The sequence below is a fragment of the Triplophysa dalaica genome, chromosome 23, assembly GCF_015846415.1.
Source record: "Triplophysa dalaica isolate WHDGS20190420 chromosome 23, ASM1584641v1, whole genome shotgun sequence".
NCBI lineage: Eukaryota > Metazoa > Chordata > Actinopteri > Cypriniformes > Nemacheilidae > Triplophysa > Triplophysa dalaica.
The window spans coordinates 3342872-3365345 of NC_079564.1; the positions used below are offsets into that span (position 1 = coordinate 3342872).

Here is a 22474-nt window from a genome sequence, read left to right on the forward strand (position 1 = left end):
CTATTTCACAGTTATTTATAGACGGTATTCTGTATCTTTAGATCGCCCATCTTCACTCAAAAACAGTGAGTCAGTACTATAATTGTTGACAAACAACTGGCTACTCACACATCTACTCTTACACAGACTAATAATGGTGATGTAACATGTAAATGCAACAAGATCATGGTCTAGGTGCGTGTTACACTTTCAGCTGGTTCATGTGCTTTGGGAAAGTTCTGTGTCTTAAAGATAATTCTCTGCTCTTTTCAGATAACATAATATAACAGTAATCGCTTACGCACAAGAGATACGAAAGGAGAAAGAAACGGTATAAAAAACAAACTTACCCCATTGCAAATTAAGCTCCTTGTGTTTTACGTTACCCACAATTCTTGGGGGCTGACATTGGCCAGGGGGTGGGTTCAGAGTGCACACGGTCAGTTTATTAGAGCACTGCAGAACAAACACAATAAAGGATCAATACACATGCCAGTCCTAATAAGAGTTCATAGACGGTTTCAACAATCAAACGCTATGCGGCCCAAACCTCCGATAGACCTCCGCAAATAATCAATAACCGTCGAGTAGTTTTAATTTCATTCAATACAATTAATATACAGTAGAATATTGTTATAAATTAATATATATTAAATATAAAATAAATTGATATAATATATAACCAAACCAGGCACGGGCATCCGATGAAACCATGTACAATAAGAATAAATAATTTCCCACAATTCTTAGCTCATACCTCACTTTGGCCACCCGCAGTGACGCAGCTGAGTCTTAGCGAGTAGCGTGTCGACGGTTTTAGATCTTTACACAATTGTTTCCTCTCTGCTCCTCTATAGAGAGTCGACCACCGCCTCTCTGCAACACACAACCACTCAGAATAATCACAAATCACTGGGTATGTGTCACATAGCCTGTCATGAAAATGTCAGATTTCCTTTTTACCAACATTGATATTTTACATTTATATTGTATGATATTGTATTTATTATTAGACTAATTCATATATATTTTCCCATTAATATTTAAAAAAAAATTGCACCAATAATACATCAATATTGATACTTCACCCTGCTAGTAATATACATTTTATATATATACTTATTATTATTATTATATGTTAAAAAGGTACAAATAATAATACATGTACTGTAATAATCCTGTTTTAGGACTACCAAAACTATTTTGCAGTTTGAAAGCATTAAGGCCCATAAAGCACTAGCCCATAAAAACATAATGATTAAATTAAAAGTCACATTAAACTCCAATATTAAATGAGGGAAATGTTGCACGACCTTTGAAAATAAATAAAATATTTTAAGGGTCTAATATTGTAAAAATTTCATTTAATTAGCCGTTATACGAAACTTCCTTATACCTTTAGAATCCCCTTCTGACATCTCCAAGACGTACGTCAAATCCCAGATCCACCGTCATCTTGTGGAGGTTCTGATTAAATAATTAAGTCGGTCAAGATTAAATGCAACTAATAAATGGCCATTAAACACAATGATGTCCTGTCGAAAATATTTGGAGAGGATGTTTCCTACCCCATGTTACACAGAAGCTGTGATGTGTGACTGTGTTTACTGCAGGATTCAGTGGGGATCCGGGTTTGTCGGGGGTCGTCTTGCACACGAGCAAAGAGCTCGGTGCAGTCCTCCACTCGCCGCTACATGTGATGAGCTGTGGGGGGCAACAGACAGGAGCGAAATTCAGAAGATCACTCAAGTTGAAGGTCTTAAAATGGCTATGTTAAAAATGCCATACGATACGGGTTCTGCAGGATGAGCAGAAAATCCTACTAAAACGTGCAAAGAGCACAGTGATCAACACCATATTAGATATAAAAAAATTATAAACAAGTTATTTTCTCAAATAGGAAAGGGTAACATTTTCACACAAATTGAAAATGACTGCATTTCTACGATTAGTAAACTAAACATATGTGATCACCCATTTCATAAATAAAATAAAATAGCAGGCATTTTACAGTATATACTGCACCACTTCCAGTGAACTAATATGCCATTAGTCACCTCTAAAAGGTCCTAATAACCTCAGACGACATTAATGAAAAGCGGATAAGATAAATGACGTATTAAGATTCAGAACAGTTTTATTTAGCAATCGACAATCTGAGGCTGCATCTTAGGAGTGACGTTTAAATCCTCTCTGAAATGAAACGGTCGTTCTCTCCTGATAATGCGAGTCCACTGTTCTCCGTCTTCACAGAGATTAAACTAAAAGGCTTTAACACGCATCACCGTGGGAAATCGATTCACTTCTTCCAACAGCTGCACGATTGGCGAAACAGCTCCCGGTTAAAAGAGCTGACGGAGAAATTGAAGTTCATTCGATTAACACTAATGGCCTCATTAACAAAGAAGAAAGTGATGTAGTGAGTTGGCTGGGGAATACGTTTTTTCTAGAGGATGCTTCAAGCACCTATGTGCATTCTGGTCTTGTGCGCATGCGTATTGTCGTGTTTTTACAGGAAGTAATGCTTGAACGTAACATAAACTTTGTGTAAATCTGTGATGGTGATGTCATCACTTACCCTGAATCTGTATTGTGCGTTTCTTCTTAGTGATTCCACTTTTCGGGTCAGCTCCAAACCGCTGTAAACGGCATAAAACTCCAGTCCCTGACAAATCACATTAACATTTAGTAAAGAACCGGACTATAGTCGCCAGTTATATGCTGTTTTACTACTAGTCAATGGTAGTCAATGGTGGACAAGATCTGGTTGGTTATAAGCATTCTTCTAAATATCTTTCTCTGTGTTCATCAGAACAAAGAAATGTATGCAGGTTTGGAACCACTTTTTATTTTTGGATGAACTGTCCCTTTAAGATGTAATGCAAATGCAAACTAAAGATGCAAATTGAATAAAATTGACTTCTAGCATTATTTCCATTTCAATAGACATTGTTAAAAATATGGCTATAGTGAATTATTTCGGCCATGATAACTAAGTAGATAAATCTGATATCGTGACAGGCCTAGACCTACCGTCACTCTCCATGACTGAACCTTAAAACAACTAGCTCAAGGACAAATTGTGTATATTATAAATGCGCAGATAAATTATGGGAATTTAGAAACCTTGGTGTCATCCTGCATCTCCAAGGTGTACGTGACCACCTCCTCAGGGCTGCAGCTGTTCGGTCGAGTCCACTCCAGCGTAACCCACGACGGACCAGCCAGTACCAGCAGCGGAGGAAGAGACGTCTGTGGGAGACTTCCTGTGGTGCTGAAAACCACTTCTGTGCTGAATTCACTGCGGAGACAATTCAATTAATTGGAAGCCATAAAACCAATCCATTTCTTATAAAGATTATACAGGCATTTTTACAATTATAATTGTTTTGACTTTGTCACTCGGTGGATCATTTCTAGAGGCTCGCAGGGTCGAATTTTCTCATTTACCCGCATCATTAAACACAGGGACGCCTCAGGGACAAAATTCTATGATGTACTAAGTCAGCTAAGCCCAAGAAGGTGGGGTTTAAATTTGTGAGCTTTGTTTTACGATTTACTGCAAATGATTGATTCAAAATGCACATATTCAACAAAAGCACCTTGAAGTAGTTGTGGAACCACCATCAAACAACACATATTGTTTAAAAGTGTGCTGTATGATAATCACATTAAAGCGACTGTTCAACCAAAATTTCAAATTCTGTCATCATTACCCTCAGATTGTATCAAACTTGTATAAATTCTATGTTGCGCTAAACTCAGAAGAAGATATTTCAAAGAATGTCAGTAACCAAACAGATCTCACCCCCCATTGACTCCAATAGTATTTATTTTCCCTACTATGGTAGTAAATTGGGGGTGATAACTGTTTGGTTACTGACATTCTACTGACATTGTGCATTAGAACAAATAATTTTATAAAGGTTTGGAACAACCTAAGGAGTAAATAATGACAGAATTTTCATTCTTGGGTGAACTATCGGTTAAATATTCCGTATCATTTATGGTACTCAAAGTACTTCAAAGAGCATCATGTGAGTATCCACGCTGTATGTACTATATATGCCTCATCATACATATTTATAACCGTGTCTATTGTTATACGTTGAGCAAAGGATCAAGGTACATTTTGTGCTCAGTGCACCTACATTTTGTCCAAATATGATTGTGATGTACACTGAAAGTAATATCTGCAACCAAATGCACAAACCTGCTGCCCATGTCATTTAGCGCTGCCACTCGAAACGTATAACCAGCGGCAGGGCTCAACCTCACGACTTTACAGTGTCGCTGGTGTCCAACGGAATACTCACGGAAAACGCTGTTCTTCTTCCCCTGCAACATAAAACGATGCTGTCAGGAATGACGAATGAAAAAAGAAGAAAAACATCAAAAGCATAAAACACAGAGAGAATGGAGATACTCTTGCCGTGTGCACCCTAGTCAGAACAGAAAGACTTTAACATGAAACAGACAAACGGCTAAACTGTTGCTGGCTGCTGTGTTAATTGTCACAACAACAGCAGGAGCCAGAATTTAATTGAAGTTAAAAGTATTCTGAATGGCTTCTGTCGAGAGAAACTGTTACCAACATCTTCTGGTGTAATTTTTTATGATTTCAAATCGAGTCAGAAAAGCTTTGAAAATGCTCATGTTAATGCAAAGTACACAAACTACATAAAATAATATTTACCCAACTTTTCAACCCTGACATTTTTTTTACTACATGGAATACAAAAGATGAAACCATTCAGACTGCTCGGGTGACTCAGGAACTTAAAAAATGTAATTTATTCACCCCAAAGTCGTTTAAAATATGTATCTGACTCTGACTTCTGTAAATCACAATAGAAGATATTCTGAGAAATGTCTCGGAGGTTTTGTTTCCATGTAATGGAAGTCAATGGGTGCCAGTGTTGCTTGGTAACCAATATTCTATAAAATATTGTTTGTGTTCATACAGGTTTGGAATGACATGAGGGCCGTCAAATAAAAATAATTTTTATTTTTGGGTGAACTATACCTTTAAATTGTCTTATGTCTCTATATTGAAATACTGTATGCACCACTTTTGATGGCACCATCCCTCTTATTTTTATTGTTCTTAATGATTTTTTTCGAAACACAACATAAGGGTAGCTAGGAAACAACTTTTTTGGATGAAGTAGTCCTTTAAAACTAAGCTGCAGCCACCAGAGAACCAACATTTCATGTACTGAGGAACACAAACAACATCAAAGCCAGAGCACATTTTGTCCCAATCCAGCAGATAAAAGAACAGGGAAGAGATGAATTTGGCATCTGGCTTATTGTTTGTGAGGTGCCACGAAGGACAAATCCTCTGTAAAGATGATGAAACACACAAGCTTCATTCAAAAACCTTCTGGGGTGAAACATGGCTTTCAATCAGTAATAAAACATGTTGTATAAACATACACTGTAAGACATTGGTCTTTAGTCTATAAGGGAAAGGAACAGCAGTATGGAAAGGCAATGATTAATGTTAATGTGTCATAGAAAGCAACAGAGGTCCAAAGTGAAAGAAATAAGGGTCATTAGAGAGATGGAGGAGGAAGAAATGTAGTGCAACATTCATGGGTTAACGGGCAGACAGTAAAGGTCACACACTCGGTACAACAAGAAGAACGTGAACAGAACATACCTCATCCCATTCTAGAATATAATTTGTGATTTTCGAGCCATTGTCTGCAGGGGGCTGAAATGAAATATGTAAACATTAAAATTTGGAAATAAAATTGCGCTGCCTAGTAAAACAAGACTCTTAGAGGGCTCTTCTGTCATCATTTACTCACCCTCTTGTCATCTTAAACCTGCATGACTTTCTTTCTTCTGCAAAACACAAAAGAAGATTTTTGGAAGAATGTTGGTAACCTAAAAACGTTGGTCCCCATTGACTTCTATTGTGTGAACACAAACCCAAAGTCAATGGGGACCGACAGTTTTCTCTTATCAACATTTTCCAAAATATCTTCTCTTGTGTTCTGCGGAAAAAAGAAAGTCATAAATCTTTGAAATGTCAAGCGAGTGAGTAGACGACGACAGAATTTTCATTTTGGGGTGAAATATCCTTTTATGGAAAATTATGCAAGCAAGTGATTTTAATACATTTAAGTCATATTGGAACTTGAAATTTTCAACAAATACATTTAGTATAAAAACAACAAACAAGTCTACCACCTGGAAAAGACATACATGAAATGAAATGTTGAATGTTTACACAATGTTCACATATTTTTTTAAGTATATCTAGGTTTAGTGATGTGCTGACTGACATTGTTGGTTACTTTGGTTCGATAAACAATTCTGGTAGTATTTTGGGTCGGCACTTCATGTCTGACACAGTAAATGGTTCCGGTTATGTTTGACACCGGCAGCACAGACAGCTTTTTTAATATCTCCCGGACGTACCTTCCACTGTAATGTGAGGGAGCTTTTAGTGCGATGGGAGAGTCTGGGGGGTAGAGGCATGTCAGGGGGTCCACTATGGGTAGTGAAGGCCCTCACATCCGAACAGGGGCTTCTCCCGGAGTTACTCAAAGCGCATACTCTGTAATACACACACAACGAATAAGGAGTATTTTCAAACCAATCTGTGAATTAATTACTTCGTGAAACTATCTTCGAACCCCTAATCAGATATGACACATGCAGTATCAGTAAGGCATTCCATTGCATATCTTTTACCTGACATGATAGTCTGTGGCTGGTCTGAGATCAGTAAGGGTGTACTGGAGCTCCTCACCGCTGAAAAATAAGATAAAGACGGTGAGAATGTTGTTGTGGGGGTGAGGGGATCAAGCATTCTATCAGATCTGCTTCAGCTTTTAGTGTACTTCTATAACAGCCAGCATGCTTTGCTTTAGTCAAATACATTTACATTTATGCATTTGGCAGACGCTTCTGAAAATACAGAGCAGTGGTTCTCAAACTGGATTTGGTTTTTGTTAAATTACAATTCTGAGTTTAAGATTATACGTTTTTATAAGGGGGGCTGCAAAGCGATGCACTTTACACAAGGGGGGCCGTACAACAGAAAGGTTTGATAACCACTGATATAGAGTTCATCTACACTACCTATCATGTACACAAGGGTCCTCACCTGTACACGACCTTGTATTTTCCATCCCTTCCCTTATCTGTGAGCTGAAGTTCATAGTTACAGGTGGAAGGGGCCCCGTCTCCCTGCCAGCCCCGCCCAGAAGACCCTGGCAGGAAAACCGAAGTCCAAGACACAAGTGCAGAGCGAGACTGGACCTTAGACACCTGTGGGGACAAAATGAATAACCATTTTCTTTAGAATGCAATACAATTATGTCAGTGTTAAAGAATTAATTTTAAAGGAGTTTTTTTTTTTATGTGAAAATCAAGCAAATTATTATTACTGCAATGCATGATTTTGGATTTGTCTCTTTTCATACCTAGCGATCTTAATGCAATACTTAAAAAATATGATGAATTTAGGCAACAAAAAACCTAGATGACAAATAAATACTTTAAATGTGAACAAATTATAAACTTTTTCATAATAATTTAGAAATAAGAACCCATCAATGTAATGGCAGAAATATTTCAATCCATTATTTTTTAAATGCATACCATGACTAAGACATGATCTAGACTATGCTATGTTTACCACATACAAAAAACACCAAAAGAGAAATAATTTTTCATGTTTGGTGGCTGAGAGGCTATTTTGCTGCTTTGTTTTGCATAATCAAAAAGTCTATCAGTGAGTCTGAAATAAAGTTGAAAACATGTGAAAGCAGACAGTGAATCATTTCTGATGTCTGGTACATCAATAAACGGAGGCCGCTGTAAATAACAGCTTAATTCGGGTGTCAAGCTTGCTGCTGGTTGTTCTTCAATGAATGAAGCCTCAGCTGACGTTCACCACAACTGAGAGACTGACTCCTTATTCAAGTGAAAAATACCTCAGCATCTAAAGAGGATTCAGCCTCGGGGAAGCAGACAACTCCTCTGCTGTCTGTATGATCATTTTAGCAGAGAAAGAAAAAGCTGGTATCTTCTCGAAGGCTCGGTGCAAGCATAAAACTGCTTCAGCACAACTTCAAAGAAATGATCATGGGAATATGCTTTGTTGTTAGTGACGCTGTACAAATCAGGGAAGCCAGAAATTGTGCGACTGTATTTTTTTTTCCCAGAAGGGAGGAAGAACAAACAGAATCACTGATATCTAAAAAAAATGTAAATAGTAATGTACATTTATTACGTATATTACATATATAACTGTACATTTATAAGCAATTGACCATTAGATTTGGAGGTTTACAATTTTAACCTATGCATTTACTGGGAATCGAACTAATGAGCCTGGAGACCTTTAAAAATCATGTAACAAAAAAAATCAACCCTGGTGGCATCTGCAAAAGAACCTTGCTTATTTGAGAATACATCTATCTAACAGCCTCGGCTCTATTCTCACTTTCATAAACAAGGACTACAAAATTTAGGCAGCACTGAGATGAAAAACATGTGTTTTGACCCATCAATAAATCATTGAACCATTTATGACAACTGTTAATACCTGCTGCCCCCTAGTGAAAGAAAACGGAACTGTTTAATTTAGACGATCTTCAGACCACATTTTTATATGTTCAAAAGACTAAAAGAGTTTCTTGTAAATAGAGCATATCGCTGCTGTCCTTCTGAAACCTTGTATCTCCATATTTTGTGATATATTTTGTCCTTAATCACTATTATTAGTCATCCTTTATGTTTGTCACTGGGCTTTGCATATATCTCACCAATAAAAAGTACTAAAACTGCTTGTGACAGAGAGGATGTCATTTAAAATGGTTTTTTTTCATTTAATGAAAAGCAGTGAATCTTGACATATGAGGTTTCAGAAAGACAGCCACGATATATTGACAACATTTGCTGATCCTCTCGTGTTGTAATTTTGTTCAGATCTCTTTAAATTCGGGTATTCTGTTTAACACACAAATGCAACAAATATTTTTATTGCATTGTAATGCATTCAAATGGCCAAAGTTGGAAAACACTTTTGGCCATAAGGTTAAAGATTAGTCATGAGCAATAGTCATGTTTTATCGCAAGCACCTGCTATAGAACATTCAGAGTTAAGCAATAACCCTCCAGGGGAAAAAAGTCCACCTAACCGGCAAAACCATGAAATGACATTTATTTTAAACTGTGAACCGTCTCCAGAAGAAAAGATTTGTGGGGCAAAGGTGTTTTCAGTCACCCACCTGGGGCTTTTCCATTCCTGATGGCACAGCCTGGACTCGCCTCGCGTCCACATCGTGATCTAAAAAGAGAAGGTGATATCAATAAATTTGAACCACATCTGTTTACTGTCTCTCCAAGTCAGTTATAAATCAGAATGTGTGTGTCTGCAACATCTCTTAACGCTGGTTTGGAAGGGTCTGAAAGGGGAAAGACACAAATCCAAAAACAGCAAACACGGCAGGAGGGAAGATAAAGATCTGAGGATTTGGAGACATCCTGATGGATAGAGTGGTTGCAGCGAGCCAGCGGAGAGTAGGAAAGTGGCCGTCAAAGAGAGAAGTTCATAGGTCTTACGGGGGCTCGAGGGGCCCCTGCAATGAGTCATCTTTGTGATGAAGTCATGGCAACATGACCCCACACCGACCTCTATGGTTTTCCCTAATGAAGATGGTGGAGGGGATAGAGGATGTGTTCAGTGCATTCTGTTTTTTTATTCAGGCCGAAAAAATGTGTGGAAAATCCTAGCCTCCACTCCATGTATGGATTTAAAATCAAACATGATGGGTCAACGTGGTCTTGAATGAATTACTCACAAGATGACAAGTAGCAATGTGTCACGATGGTGCAGGAGACAGCATTAGAGACTAAATAACTAGATGGTATAAGAGCTAATTATGTGATATAGTGATGTTATTGTAATAAACAAACGTTATGTGGCCCAAACGTGACTTCTGGTAGGTCTCTGTAAAAAAATCAGTAGTTTTATTTTAATTTAATGCAATTTATATACAATATAATATTAATATAAATTCAAATCAAAGTTTAAATAAAATGTTATATTACTAGTCACTGGTTAGACCGATAACCAAACACAGACCGAAGTTGTGTTCGATAAAACCGTCTACAGTATTATGCACGCAAGTTTATAGTTGAACACTATACTTTGTTTTAATTTACATTGTTTCAACCGGAGGATTCTTTTCCCAAAACTGCCATTGAGATTAAATTACAAAAAATGAAAGATTTTATTAAATGCTGCTCTTGAACCCAATGTATATCTTACAATTTTTGCATAATATATTATGATGCAATAATGACATTTTTGTATGCTAACCTAGACGTTAGTATAGCAAAAGGTTTCCTTCGACAAAAGACATTTCATTTTAAAGCCTAAACACAACTGTCAGAAATAAAAAAACACCCATCATCCAACAACCCTTTTAAACTTCTTTCAAACCATCCAATTTTCTGTGAATTGTGCCCATGTTGCAATCTTTTTATTTTTAGCCAACGTTTGTAGTCTCATGTAGCAACTTGTTAACAACTGCTTAAAAACACGTATGAGGTAAATGCTGTAAAACAAAATATGCAAATATCTTGATCTTTGAGTTAGCAACAGGCCTTTTCAGGCATTTAAACAAAAACATGGAAGGGAATGATGAATGAGTGACCCGGACGTGCTGAAACGCTTGTGTATTGCCAGCATTTTGAGTAAATAACTCTTGTCAAATCATAATCTTTCACTATGTTTTTTCCACTTTGCATGCTAAAAATACTCCAAAATATAGTTGTTTTGTAGCTCACCAACTTTCAAAACAGTTTGATAACACGTAAAATACTTCCCAATAGAGTACGGCTTTTTCCAACAGTGCAAAGAACTAAAGGAGATCTTCTGATGTTGTGTTTGTCTCTCGCAATGACAGACGTTGATCATTTTTCAATAACATGCGCTCATCTCGGTTCTCGGTTTAATTTGTTGTTCTTTTTTCCTTAACACGGACCAGCCTTGTGCTGTCGCTTTAAACAGGAAGTGATCTGCGTCTCATTACGGGCTGTGGTTTTGCCACAGACTACAGACACACACGCAAACACCCTCCCTCTATTCAACACAGACGAGGCATGGGAACCGACGGTCCAAAGAACAAAGACCAGGCTACGATAAGACATTAAAGAACAAAGAGGAAAACTGCTAGACAGAACGAGCGCTTTTCAAAGGAATGATGAAAGAAAAGGAAATGCTGATATGGAGAATGTGGAATCTACCACCATCTGAAGCGACATGTGCTTCGCATTCATCTGATTCACATTCATCGGATGTACTGCTGACCCCAGAACAGGCCATTGGGTAGTATATACTTAACTAGGATGCTTAACAAGTAGTAGAAGTAGAGATAAAAAGAGACTTTAACTGCTTATAAGAGAGATGTAAAGTTTGTACATGCCCATTTTAGAAAATTTTGAAGGTACAGGTATGCATAAAGAAAACTGGCATACTGTTCACAGTATACATACTGCCCCCCAGCAAAAACAATGAGAGTAGTATGGTAGTTCACGATCCCACAGGGCCTTCATTCATCATTCACAAGCAGAGTTTGTCTGTGTAATGCAAACATAAAACCACTAAAGTAAACATCATCATTTCAACCCGAGCAATTCACATAAATTGATTTGTGAACAATTTACACAGAAGTTTGTTCTGCCCGAGTTTCATAAATGTTTCATTCAAGAGAGTGGCTTCATTTGACCACTAGTGGGCGCTCTTTCATTTCCCTGCTTGCATGTACTGTTATCCAATGATTGCGTCACACACTGAAGAGTAAATGCTGACACCGATATAAAAGTTAAAAAACAATCGCTTATGAAATTTCTGTGGAAATGAGGGCTTTAAACTCAACAGATGTGGACGGGATTGTCTCCTCATCTGGAAGAACCGAGTCAGCAACCGAGTTGGCTTTTATTTGAGTCAGGCTGACACTGTAAATAGTCATTGTGTCAGTTTTCAGTCGATGATATTCCTTAAAGAGACAGTTCACCCAAAAATGAGTTCTTTTCAAACGCCTTTTTTCTTTTGCAGAACACAAAAGAAGATATTTTGAAGAATGTTGTTAACTGGACAACACTAGCCCCCCATTGACTTCCGTCATTTAGACAAAACCTGTTGTGTTCCTCAGATGACAAAATTGCTATTTTTGGGGGATTCTTACAGGACTACGCTGACTTTACCGGTGCTCGGCGAATATAGATTTGGGCTTCTGGGGTTTTCGAAGGCACTCAGGGAAACTTTCTCCACCGCCACTGAATGCAAAACAAAGAACAGAGGATGATGGGACTCAAGCCTGTGTTTTAGAAAAGAGGTATGGTGGGGCCAAATGGTTCAAACATCTACATTTGAATCCCACAAAATGATCCACGCGCTGTTGCCATCGTACATCTTTCACCAAGTTCATAGCATTTGAGCAATATCTCACCTTGTGGCTCCACATCTATTTGTTTGGGGCTTCCTCTAGCTCTCCGGTCCACCCCTTTGCTGCCAGGGCTTCCTCCACCTCCCCCTGGGCTGGTGTGGTTCTTGCCGTAGCCGTTTGCAGTGGTGGTGCAGGGGGTGGAGGTCTTGTAGCTGCTGGATAGGGGACTGGTCACCTGATTCAGTCCCGCACGCTCCACGGGCTGTTTCAGCTTCTTGGGTGGAGGTTTACAGTACTCCTCATGACCCATGAAGGTGGAAACGTTGTACAAAGGGATGATCTCTGCGATAAGATGTAGATGTTTTTACGGTAAGCAAATCGTGAAGTAATTTCCAAAGAGGAGCTGATTCACCTGCCGTCATTACAGCAACAAGTGAATTTATTGGGTATTCAGATTTCCTGAAAGCAGTCTGGGGATGAGCAACAGGGTTGCCAGGTGTGCATTTAAAAAACTACAGACCGAATCGATTATTAGTATATTTTATGTACAAATATTTGACCGCACATTCGCATTACCAATAATAAACATACATTATTTTGTGCCCAAATTCACTACATGTTGTCTTACAGTGGTAACACGTGTGACCTCTGTCCTCTTTATATGGGTCACTCATGGGTCATTTTGATAGGGTCAAAAGGTAAAATGTCATTTAAATTCAAATTGCTTGTGTATATTTTAATAAATAAAAATCCAAACTTGGCAACTTATTACAACACACATGTTGCCAGTACATTTCTGCTTCATCGCATTGCTCGGTCTAGCTCAGCCCACAGTGATCCAGAATCCCCTGCACACTATATATTAAACATCAATAATGTGACCCTGGACAACAAAACCAGTCTTGTGGATCAATTTTTCGAAATTAAATATTTTACATAATCAATTTACTGAATAAATAAGCTTTACATTGATGTGTGAGTTGTTAGAATAGGACAATATCTGGCTGAGATATAACAGTTTAAAACTCAGGAATCAGAGTGTGCAAAAAAATGAAAATATTGAAATAATTTCCTCTGAAGTTGTTAATGAAAAGTAGCATGCCATCTTCTCACAAAAATAAAGTTTTTATATATTTAAGTTAGGAAGTTTACAAAATATCTTCATGGAACACGATCTTTAGTTAATATTCAAATGATTCTTGGCATGAGAGAAAAATCGATAATTTTGACCCATGCAATATATTTTTGGCCTTTACTTAAAATGTTCCCATGCTACTCAAGACTGGTTTTGTGATCCAGGGTTATATATCATCTAATTTACTGTTAAGTAGTTACTTAAAGCTGAATTCACCATTTATCATTCTGTGCTCACCTTCAGGGTAAATGGGTGGCAGTCGATGCTGATAAAACTGATGGGGAGACACGTCCCCGGGACTGACAGGCGGGTAATACGACGTGTGTGAGGCTGGTATAAAATGAGGGTGCGTAAGGTACTGCGGGTGTATGTGGTGGTTCGGGGACAGAGCCGGCGAGTAACTGTGTTGGTAACACTCCGAGTGGGGAGTGACCACGACCCTCCGCACACCCGTGTTGTCCTCTAAAACCTGAAGACATAAAGAGACAAACAAAATGCTCACAAACAACCAAATGCAGACAAACAACACATGTCAAAGTACGTCAGTCCAAACTATTTCCTTGACGTCATTACCCGACGAGTAAAACAGCTTATCTCCGGAGCGTGCCAACAACTATTAAACCAACCATAGACAGTAAGTACCATTTCAAACAATGGCCTGGAATGCAAAGTAAACACGGCCTTGTAATGGAACTGACATCAAATGGATTTCACTGAATGAAGGATACGACGATCGCGTGGTATATTGTACTGTGGTTCACATGGGAGAAATCACGAAAACATTGAGTATACTGACCCCGGGTTTACGCAGGGTCAGAGGGTGAGGTCAGTGACACCTGACTGAAAAAACCCTCAGCTGGGGCCTGAGACCTGTTTGGGTTTGAACGGCTCTCTGGGGAAACTGTTCCAGGTTCACACATGGAGCTATCAAAACACTTTTTAGTTTTTTGCACCCGTAAAGTCTTCCTGGGAAGTTGCTACTTGCATGGCCTTTAGGGCATGACGTGCATTTAAAACTTTGCTTTTGTTTGTTTAGGAGTCAAATTTATATTTCGGTTTCACTTTAAATTGTTAGATCGTAACCTAGTGCAGTTGATACAACAATGTTTTTTATGTGTTTGTAAGTGATACAATACTATGGTACACACAAAAAAATTGTACTGTGAGCATTTAAAGGGATAATTCACCCAAAAAAATGAATGCTATTTCATCATTTACTCACCCTCATATCATTACAAACCTGTATGACTTTCTTCTCCAGAACACAAAAGAAAATATTTTGAAGACGTGAACAACACCATTGAGTTCCATTTTTCGGACCAAAAAACACCGAAAAATTTCTCAAAATATATTCTTTTGTGCTCCACAGAAGAGTCACATACAGGTTTTTTATACTACATGAGGGAGAAATAATGATGGAAGAACGTTTTTTTTTGGTTGAACTTCCCTTTTTCTATCCCAAAATGTTAATTTCTTTATATTAAAATAAGTCTTTATTCAAAAAGTCAAGGTTTAATGAACCAGTTTAATTACTATTGGCTTCTGTATGACAGGTCCTGCCCTTCTCATTAAGATGGTATGTGCCAATTATTCATATTTACAGGAATGACCTTTGCTGCTTTATAACTCCTATTCATTCACTACGCCCACAACTCGAAACTCTTTTTCCGCCCTTCTCTTTTTTGACCTTTCGGCAAAAATGTCACAGCTAGCGACCTTTCTCTCACCTGACACTGTATCAAACAAATCACAGTAAAACTTCAGATTCGGTGTATATACGTTTGTTTGTTTTGTAGCCTTGTACTGGACACGCACTTTGAGAACTTTGAGAGTGTCTGAGAAAGAGATATATTATTTGCCCATGGGGGTGAAATCACATCTTCATTGTGTAAGAGAGGCTTCGCCACCCGAACTCGCAGCCCAAATAAATTCCAGCTGGTTACCTGGGAGACGTAGCCAGGAGGAACGTGGATTGGTGGAATGGAACCGTTTGGTGACATCATGGGAACTTCAGCAGGCCCTGAGGTAGAAAAAGAAAAGAAAGCTGTCAATCAAAGAGGGAGAAAAAGAATGAAATGCAACATAGTAACACGACGCTGACTCCGCCCCCTCGCTCAGTCACTTAATGCACAGTTAAAAGTCGAGAATTCCAGGGCAACGGAAAAAAAAAACAGTAGAAAAACAGCCTCATTTAGGCTATGAGGAACAAACCGGTCATAAAATACGCTTTTACTTCAACATAATTTCTCTGCACCTCGTAGTTACACATTTCAGCAGTAAATTACCTTCCTTGTCTTTTTTATTTCAATTGATTCCATCTTCAAACCCTTCAAATCCAGCTGAACTCATTCCACAGGGCTGTATTTGGAAATGTGACATCGGGTTAAACAAACAGATTAAGCTATTGTTTATGACCTCACCGCAGTCCACGCTCTCTAGATTTTAAGAAACTGAGCCATCAGGTCCAACTGGTGCACCATAGGAAGAGACGGCCATCGTTGCATTTACAATGCACACAAACCCTCTCTGTTATGGCTCTCCTGGGATGCCAATGAATGAATCCTTTCTACCCCACATCCACCCCCCGCCTACCGTTTGTTGTCTGAATATAAAGCCCTGAGATGCCAGAGAAACATCTCAACGCTGTTTCTGCGCTCTTAGGTACCCCAATCCACATCCCCACCACCAGCTGTTTTACACATTGCCGTCTCCTCCAGACCCCGCAGGAACCGTGGCGTGACAGCCTCCGGTGTAGTAAATCACAACATCACCATGATGGTTTTTACAGTTTCTCTTCACTCCAGCATGCCGTGGGCTTATTTCTAAATATTGGATTTAGAGAACCAGAGTAGTTTTTAAAAAGTGCTGGTTTTTAAAATCACAGTTCTTGACTGTCTGCATTTTTCCGCTGATGTGTACAAAATACAGTGAATCAACAACGCAACCGGTGTAGTGTGACTCGAAATGAATGAGTCTCACGAGGCAGTTATTTTAGTGAATCAAAAACAGTTATGAATCAGTCGTGGGGGCTACTGAACTGTTCTGACTCCCTGAAGTGCAAGTCATACGTTTTTGGTCATGTTTAGGAAGTGTGGTTATGTACTCATACCTTATGGAGCTTGAATCATTGTGGTTATTCACATTTGTTCGCAAGTTAAAAACACCTTTTAAAAATAAATCATGAGTAATGAATTATAATAACATATAAACAAAATATTACCTTTTCAAATAAATAAATTAAAAACTGCAATGCAGTTTATGTGTTAACCAAGCTCAATTTTTAAGACATAATAAAATAAACAACAAACTTTCTTGCAGATTTACAAATCTCATCTGTTGAAATGTAAATCTCAACCATTGTTAAAACGTTGCAGCAGAAGGTAAACGCAATCAAGTATTTCTTATTTCCTAATATTCCATTTAAAAACACAAAAAAATCATTAAAGATTCGCAGGAACTAAGGAACTAGAATTGCCCCATTTGTGCTTGTGTTGAAGGGGCTTCACATGAGTTTCTTCAGTGGGGGGTGTGTGTACACAGTGATGTGTGTGGGTCGTTTCACCGGGACGTGAGTGTATACACATGGTGGCTTAATATAACCTTTCACAGGGCACCGTGTACAGAGCACAACAAATCCATTCAGATTGTCGTGCGTGTGTGTTTGGAAAGGGTCTGGCGCAGGTATTTGGCTCGAGCTCCCCCGACTCTACTCCAGCCCCCTCTCTCACATGACCATCCTTTGAAAGTTGTGTGTGGGGGGGTCTGTCTGAGTGACAGGATGGTCTCGCAGGATCTTTTCATGAAGAGGCCCCTTTCATCCAGAGAGAGAGACTAAACTGATAAAGCATCCCGTCATTTTTACTAAATATTTAATAAGTACTTTTATTTCACAGTTTATAAAGATGTTTCATTTGATATATTATTTAGATTTTATTCAACATATATTTGGGTCAAATCTAGCTGTGCTTTGCAATATTAAGTGTCCTTTACCATGCCAACAAAAAAAATTTTATCTTGAAAACAGTAGAGAAAAAACTTGAGCTGGGTGATTTATTCAACATTCAATTATAATAACATGATATTTTAAAATTTTATATACTTTTGAACCAATTAAATTGTTGAATATTTTAATAATATAAAACAACACCCTTAAGATCTTTCAAATACTTTCACATACAATTTTATATTTATTAAATATCTTAAAAATATTAAATAATATAACAAAAAATGCCTTAGTTTGTTTTACCCTTTTAGTGGCGAAAACAAAACTGTACAAAAACATTAACATTACCTTAACATGTTTGATTGTCATGTTTGTTTTATAAAACATCAGTGTTGCATGGCTGGGCAAATCATAACCAAGTCTAAGGTGTTTTGGATGATTGTCAGGGCGTTGCCATGCAGTTACTAAGGTAATCCAAGTGGTTTCCTGTGCATTGCATACAGTTTCCAGGGTGTTCTCAGTGTCTGGTAACAAAAAAATGACTGTTTCGCTTAAATCCGAGAAGTCGCTTACTTTTTCGATTTTTCCCCTAAAAGACCTCAGTCATCACACATCTCCTTTACAGTTTCTAAAATGTCCTTAACAATGTCACAAAATATGCACCAAAATCCCCAACGTCACAGACTTCTGATTGCACAAATTGTTTCAAAACCAAATGATCATCAACTAAATTATTGTGTCTCATTAGTGACTCCTTTGAGGTTTGAAATGAGGGCAAGTAGTGAATTTTTCAATACATTTTTGTGTGAACTAGCACTTTAAAGATACTTGCATCTAACAAGAAATAAAGAAAGCAAGATGGAAAAAGGACGGAAGATGTGCAGTAAGAAGGTTCCTGGAATGCCAGGCATATGTTGAAGCAGAGTGCCTCTTCAGCAGAACAAACCAGTCTTTGTGCTGCACAGAGGAGCTCTCTCCCCCACCGCAAGGCCTGCTGGGTACTTCATACAGTCCCCTCAATCCTGCTGGGGCCACTGATATGCCACCGATGTGTGTGTATTTGTGTACTTGCGTATGAGCGTATGTTCTTTTTCTGTAGATAAATGACAAACTGTTGCCAAGCACCACATTTCGGTTACATTTTACGGAGATTGATGGGAAAGAAGTTGTGATTAACTGGGTATATATCCATGTGTATATATAGACACTCGATCAAGACAAAACAAAAATGTGTTTTTCCACAAACTATCACATTCTAAGATCCCTCACTTTGGAAGTCTAAGTTTGGCCAGACATGGAGACGACAGGCAAAAGAGAGCGAAAAAAGAATGTTTCTTTATGTTGCATTTGAGAGTTATTGGGCAGAAGGGTTTGCAAATATGATCTTTGTTTTAGCAAGCAAGTAACTTTGGGTGGATAAGTCTGTAGCATTGTGTAGGAAAGAAGACGACAAAAAAGATGTCTTGAGGCACGTCATATCTCCATTTTGTCCCTTGAGCTATGAAACAGATTGAGCTCTAAGACTTGAATTACTCTCAAACAACTGTGAGCCACACCAAGCCAATTGTTAAATGACACTAAATCGATCCATCAATCAGAATTTCTTCAGATTTTTGCTCCATCTAAAACCCAACTAGATGAAAGACCACAATTCCTGCTGACACTGTACATATAAAATCTTAATTTCTCAAGAGAAGGCATAAAAGTGTGTGTGTATTCATCGGTCTGCGATTGTACGGCCCATTGTTCCTGCTATAAACACTATCTGTCTCCCTCCATCCAACGAGGAAAACTTGCACCCCAGAGAGCCAGTGTTTATCAAACAGACCCGTCGATCAAGATGATGTAGTTGCGTTTCCAAGTCTTCTGCAATCTTCTTAATCCCAATTCGAGCGTTATTATATAGTCCTGACAAAGTAGACAAATCCCACGTCTTAAGCCATAATCATAACAAAATATGATGCAAAGGTCAATTGTGTTGTAACTCACCCGTGATGAACTCTAAACCACGTTATATAACAGACAGTCGAGACTGTCGAATTTAAACAGACTCGATTCATAGCGTAAAATGTGAACCACTCCCAAATATTTACTATGAAATGTTTATATTCGCATTAATGCAGAGTCTTTCTTGGCCGGCCGCCTCTGAGACGCACTCCTTTCAGACAGTCGGACAAATACATTCCCTGTTGAAGGTCCAAATACAACAAAGTTCCCAGGTAGAAATGCCAAGTAAAGAACGCTGAGCTGACTCGGATTGGAAAGGTTTGCTCGTCCTCACAATAAAAATTTGAGGATTTTGGGCATGAGAAACACAATTTTGTATGCAATACCCATTACAAAGGCAGAGGAATGTGCAAGGGATGCCAACATGAGCCAAAAAATATTCTGAAATCATAAGAGTGGGTTTAAGTGTCAAAATCACTTGGCTGCAGTTGAAATGCATTCTCTTGCTCTCCTTTCCATCGTTTCTTTCGAACACACACACACGTGTTCATAGGTGATTTAAAAATAAATGGTGAAAATTTAAAGTGTATCGAGTCACAGGGCACCAGACTTCTTAATGTATATTGGATCCGTTTTCTCATTGGCCATTGAAACTAAAAGGCCGTTTACACTAGAACGTTTTCAACTAAAAACTGAAATATTAGTATGTGCTTTTTTTCAAAAACACAAAGGAACTACCTTTCCACTTTTCATCGTGTTCATTCGATGCACCCTCACTTCGAAAGTCTTTTCAGGTCTTTTTTGTAAATCTGCGGTCACACTTGACTTTTCGTTCCACTGACTTCCATTCATACGCATGTGAATGAATCAGACCAGAAACGCAAGCCAGTCCGAAAATATTTTTACAATATTATGACTTAAGTTCAAGTTTGTTGAACTCTGACCTGCGAAATTTGTGTTATGCGAGACCAAGGGAAGATCAAAACCACTCGGTACAGAAATGTAAATAAATGTGCATGCTCAAAGTCAAGTCTGCCTGTGAAATGTATACAGAAAATACACATTCACGAAGCCCAAAAAAAATTGGCTAACAAAACCATCCGCATTCTAAGATATTCTTTGCGTAACTGTGGAAAGCTGTAAGGGTCTAGTCTTAATTTGACTTAATTTTGAATAAAGAAAAAATAAAAATGCCCTTTAAATAATGCACCGATATAGAAAGCCAATAAATAAAATTAAATACAATTTACCTGGAAATAATTTAAGGGATAGTTCACCTCAGTCATCAAAATATTCACCCATACGTTGTTCAAAACCTGTTTATGACTCTTTCTTCTGTGAAACACAAAATAAGTTCTTTTGAGAAATGTCTCCGTGGTTTTGTGTCCATACTAGGAAGTCAGTGGAGGCCAGTGTTTGTTGTTTACAAACATTCTTTAAAATATATTAGTTTGTGTTCTGCAGAAGAAATAGACTCATACAGGTTTGGAATGACATATGGATAAAATAATTTTCATTTTTAAATGAACTTTCCCTTAAAGCAGAAGAAATTAGTCAGAAATGGGGTTTTGAGCTCCTTGCTGAGACTTTCAAAGTGACTCCACTGTCCACCTAAATTAAAGACAAAGTGCACATTTCCAAACACAACCGAAATGACCCCAAAACTCAAATATTCCAAACAGTCTGGTCTGGAGATCCACCCGGACTTGGGAACAGTAAACCCTGTGGATATGTAGCGCTCGACTGTGAATTCCCAGCATGCTTGGGGTGGGAGGGTGTTGGCTTTCAGGATGTGCCATAAAAATTGTCTGCGGACTCATTCAGCTCCTGTATGTAGAGCGTTGTGCAAACAGCCCCGGAGGAAAACGAGACGACTTCACAGCTACCCTCCAGTCATCCCCCCTTCTACCGTCAGCAGCCCATTGGCGGATGAGCCCGAGAAACGACCTGAATTACTCTGTGTCAGTGATAAAAGCCCATTCAGAGAATTGGATCAGGGAGTTGCTATCGTGCCAGGCCATCTCTGGTGATTCAAGGCATTGTTTTCATTTCCATGCTCCTCATCCTGAATTAACAGGGTGAGAACTTTACCCTTTCCCCACCCAACGTCCGTGACAAAAACGAAACTAGCAGAAGTTTGTGTGAATCACGCAATGATAAAGACGGAACTCTGATTTACAGTCTGCATCAATGGTTTCGTGAACTGGTGCAGTTTGAACTCAGATCATCAACCAGAAGGGGCCAAGTTGACTAGCAAAATCTTGATTCATTGTATTTCTACCAAAGGGTCATCACAAATGGGAATTCTTTAGTTCTTTAGCAGAGTTTGATGTCATTTGATTTCATCTCACTTAAAGATTTGAAGTTACTTCCAATTTTATGTCTCAAACAGAGATGGCGTTATACACAAAAGTTGGAGATTTACACAAAAGTCCATTTCTTTCACAACATGCAGGATAAAATGTTGACTTTTAAGAGAACTTATTACACAAATAACACAATACAAGGTTGACTAACATGAACTAACAAGGAGAAATATAGATTTTTAGCATTTGTTAAAGGGATACTTCACCCAAAAATGAAAATTCTCTCATTATTTACTCACCTTCGAGTTGTTCCAAATCTGTATAAATTTCTCAGTTCTGATGAACACAGAGCAAGATATATTTTGCGTTATCTGATGTTAAAAATGTTGATTTTAAAAATATATTTGTAAATGTTATTAACCCTCAAGTTGTTCCAAATCTAAAGTTGTTCCAAATAAATTTCTTTGTTCCGATGAACAGAGAAAGACATTTGGAAGAATGATTGTAACCAAAAAGCATTCTTCCAAATATATTTCTCGGTGTTCATCGGAACAAAGAAATGTATACAGATTTGGAACAAATCCAGGGTGAGTAAACTTTAACTCCCTTTAACATGAACCAATGTAAATTATTGTGCATTAGTAGCTAATGCATTAACCAATGTACAAATACAACCTTATCAACTCAAATGCTAAACAGATGAGATGAGTAGAAAGAATGGAAATAGAAAGAGGAGACCAGCAGA

At 38.2% G+C, this 22474-nt stretch overlaps 1 protein-coding gene across 1 annotated transcript in view; it reads right to left on the reverse strand.

Moving 5' to 3' along the window:
- fndc3bb (fibronectin type III domain containing 3Bb) overlaps window positions 1–22474 on the reverse strand; it is a 51509-nt gene that overhangs the window by 13919 nt on the left and 15116 nt on the right. Inside the window, 16 exon segments of the mRNA XM_056738053.1 lie at window positions 330–435; window positions 737–855; window positions 1376–1420; window positions 1423–1446; window positions 1548–1683; window positions 2558–2644; window positions 3106–3280; window positions 4193–4317; window positions 5645–5698; window positions 6412–6550; window positions 6688–6747; window positions 7103–7266; window positions 9234–9292; window positions 12462–12740; window positions 13771–14002; window positions 15477–15553. Coding sequence (XP_056594031.1) covers window positions 330–435; window positions 737–855; window positions 1376–1420; window positions 1423–1446; window positions 1548–1683; window positions 2558–2644; window positions 3106–3280; window positions 4193–4317; window positions 5645–5698; window positions 6412–6550; window positions 6688–6747; window positions 7103–7266; window positions 9234–9292; window positions 12462–12740; window positions 13771–14002; window positions 15477–15553 — 1881 coding nt within the window.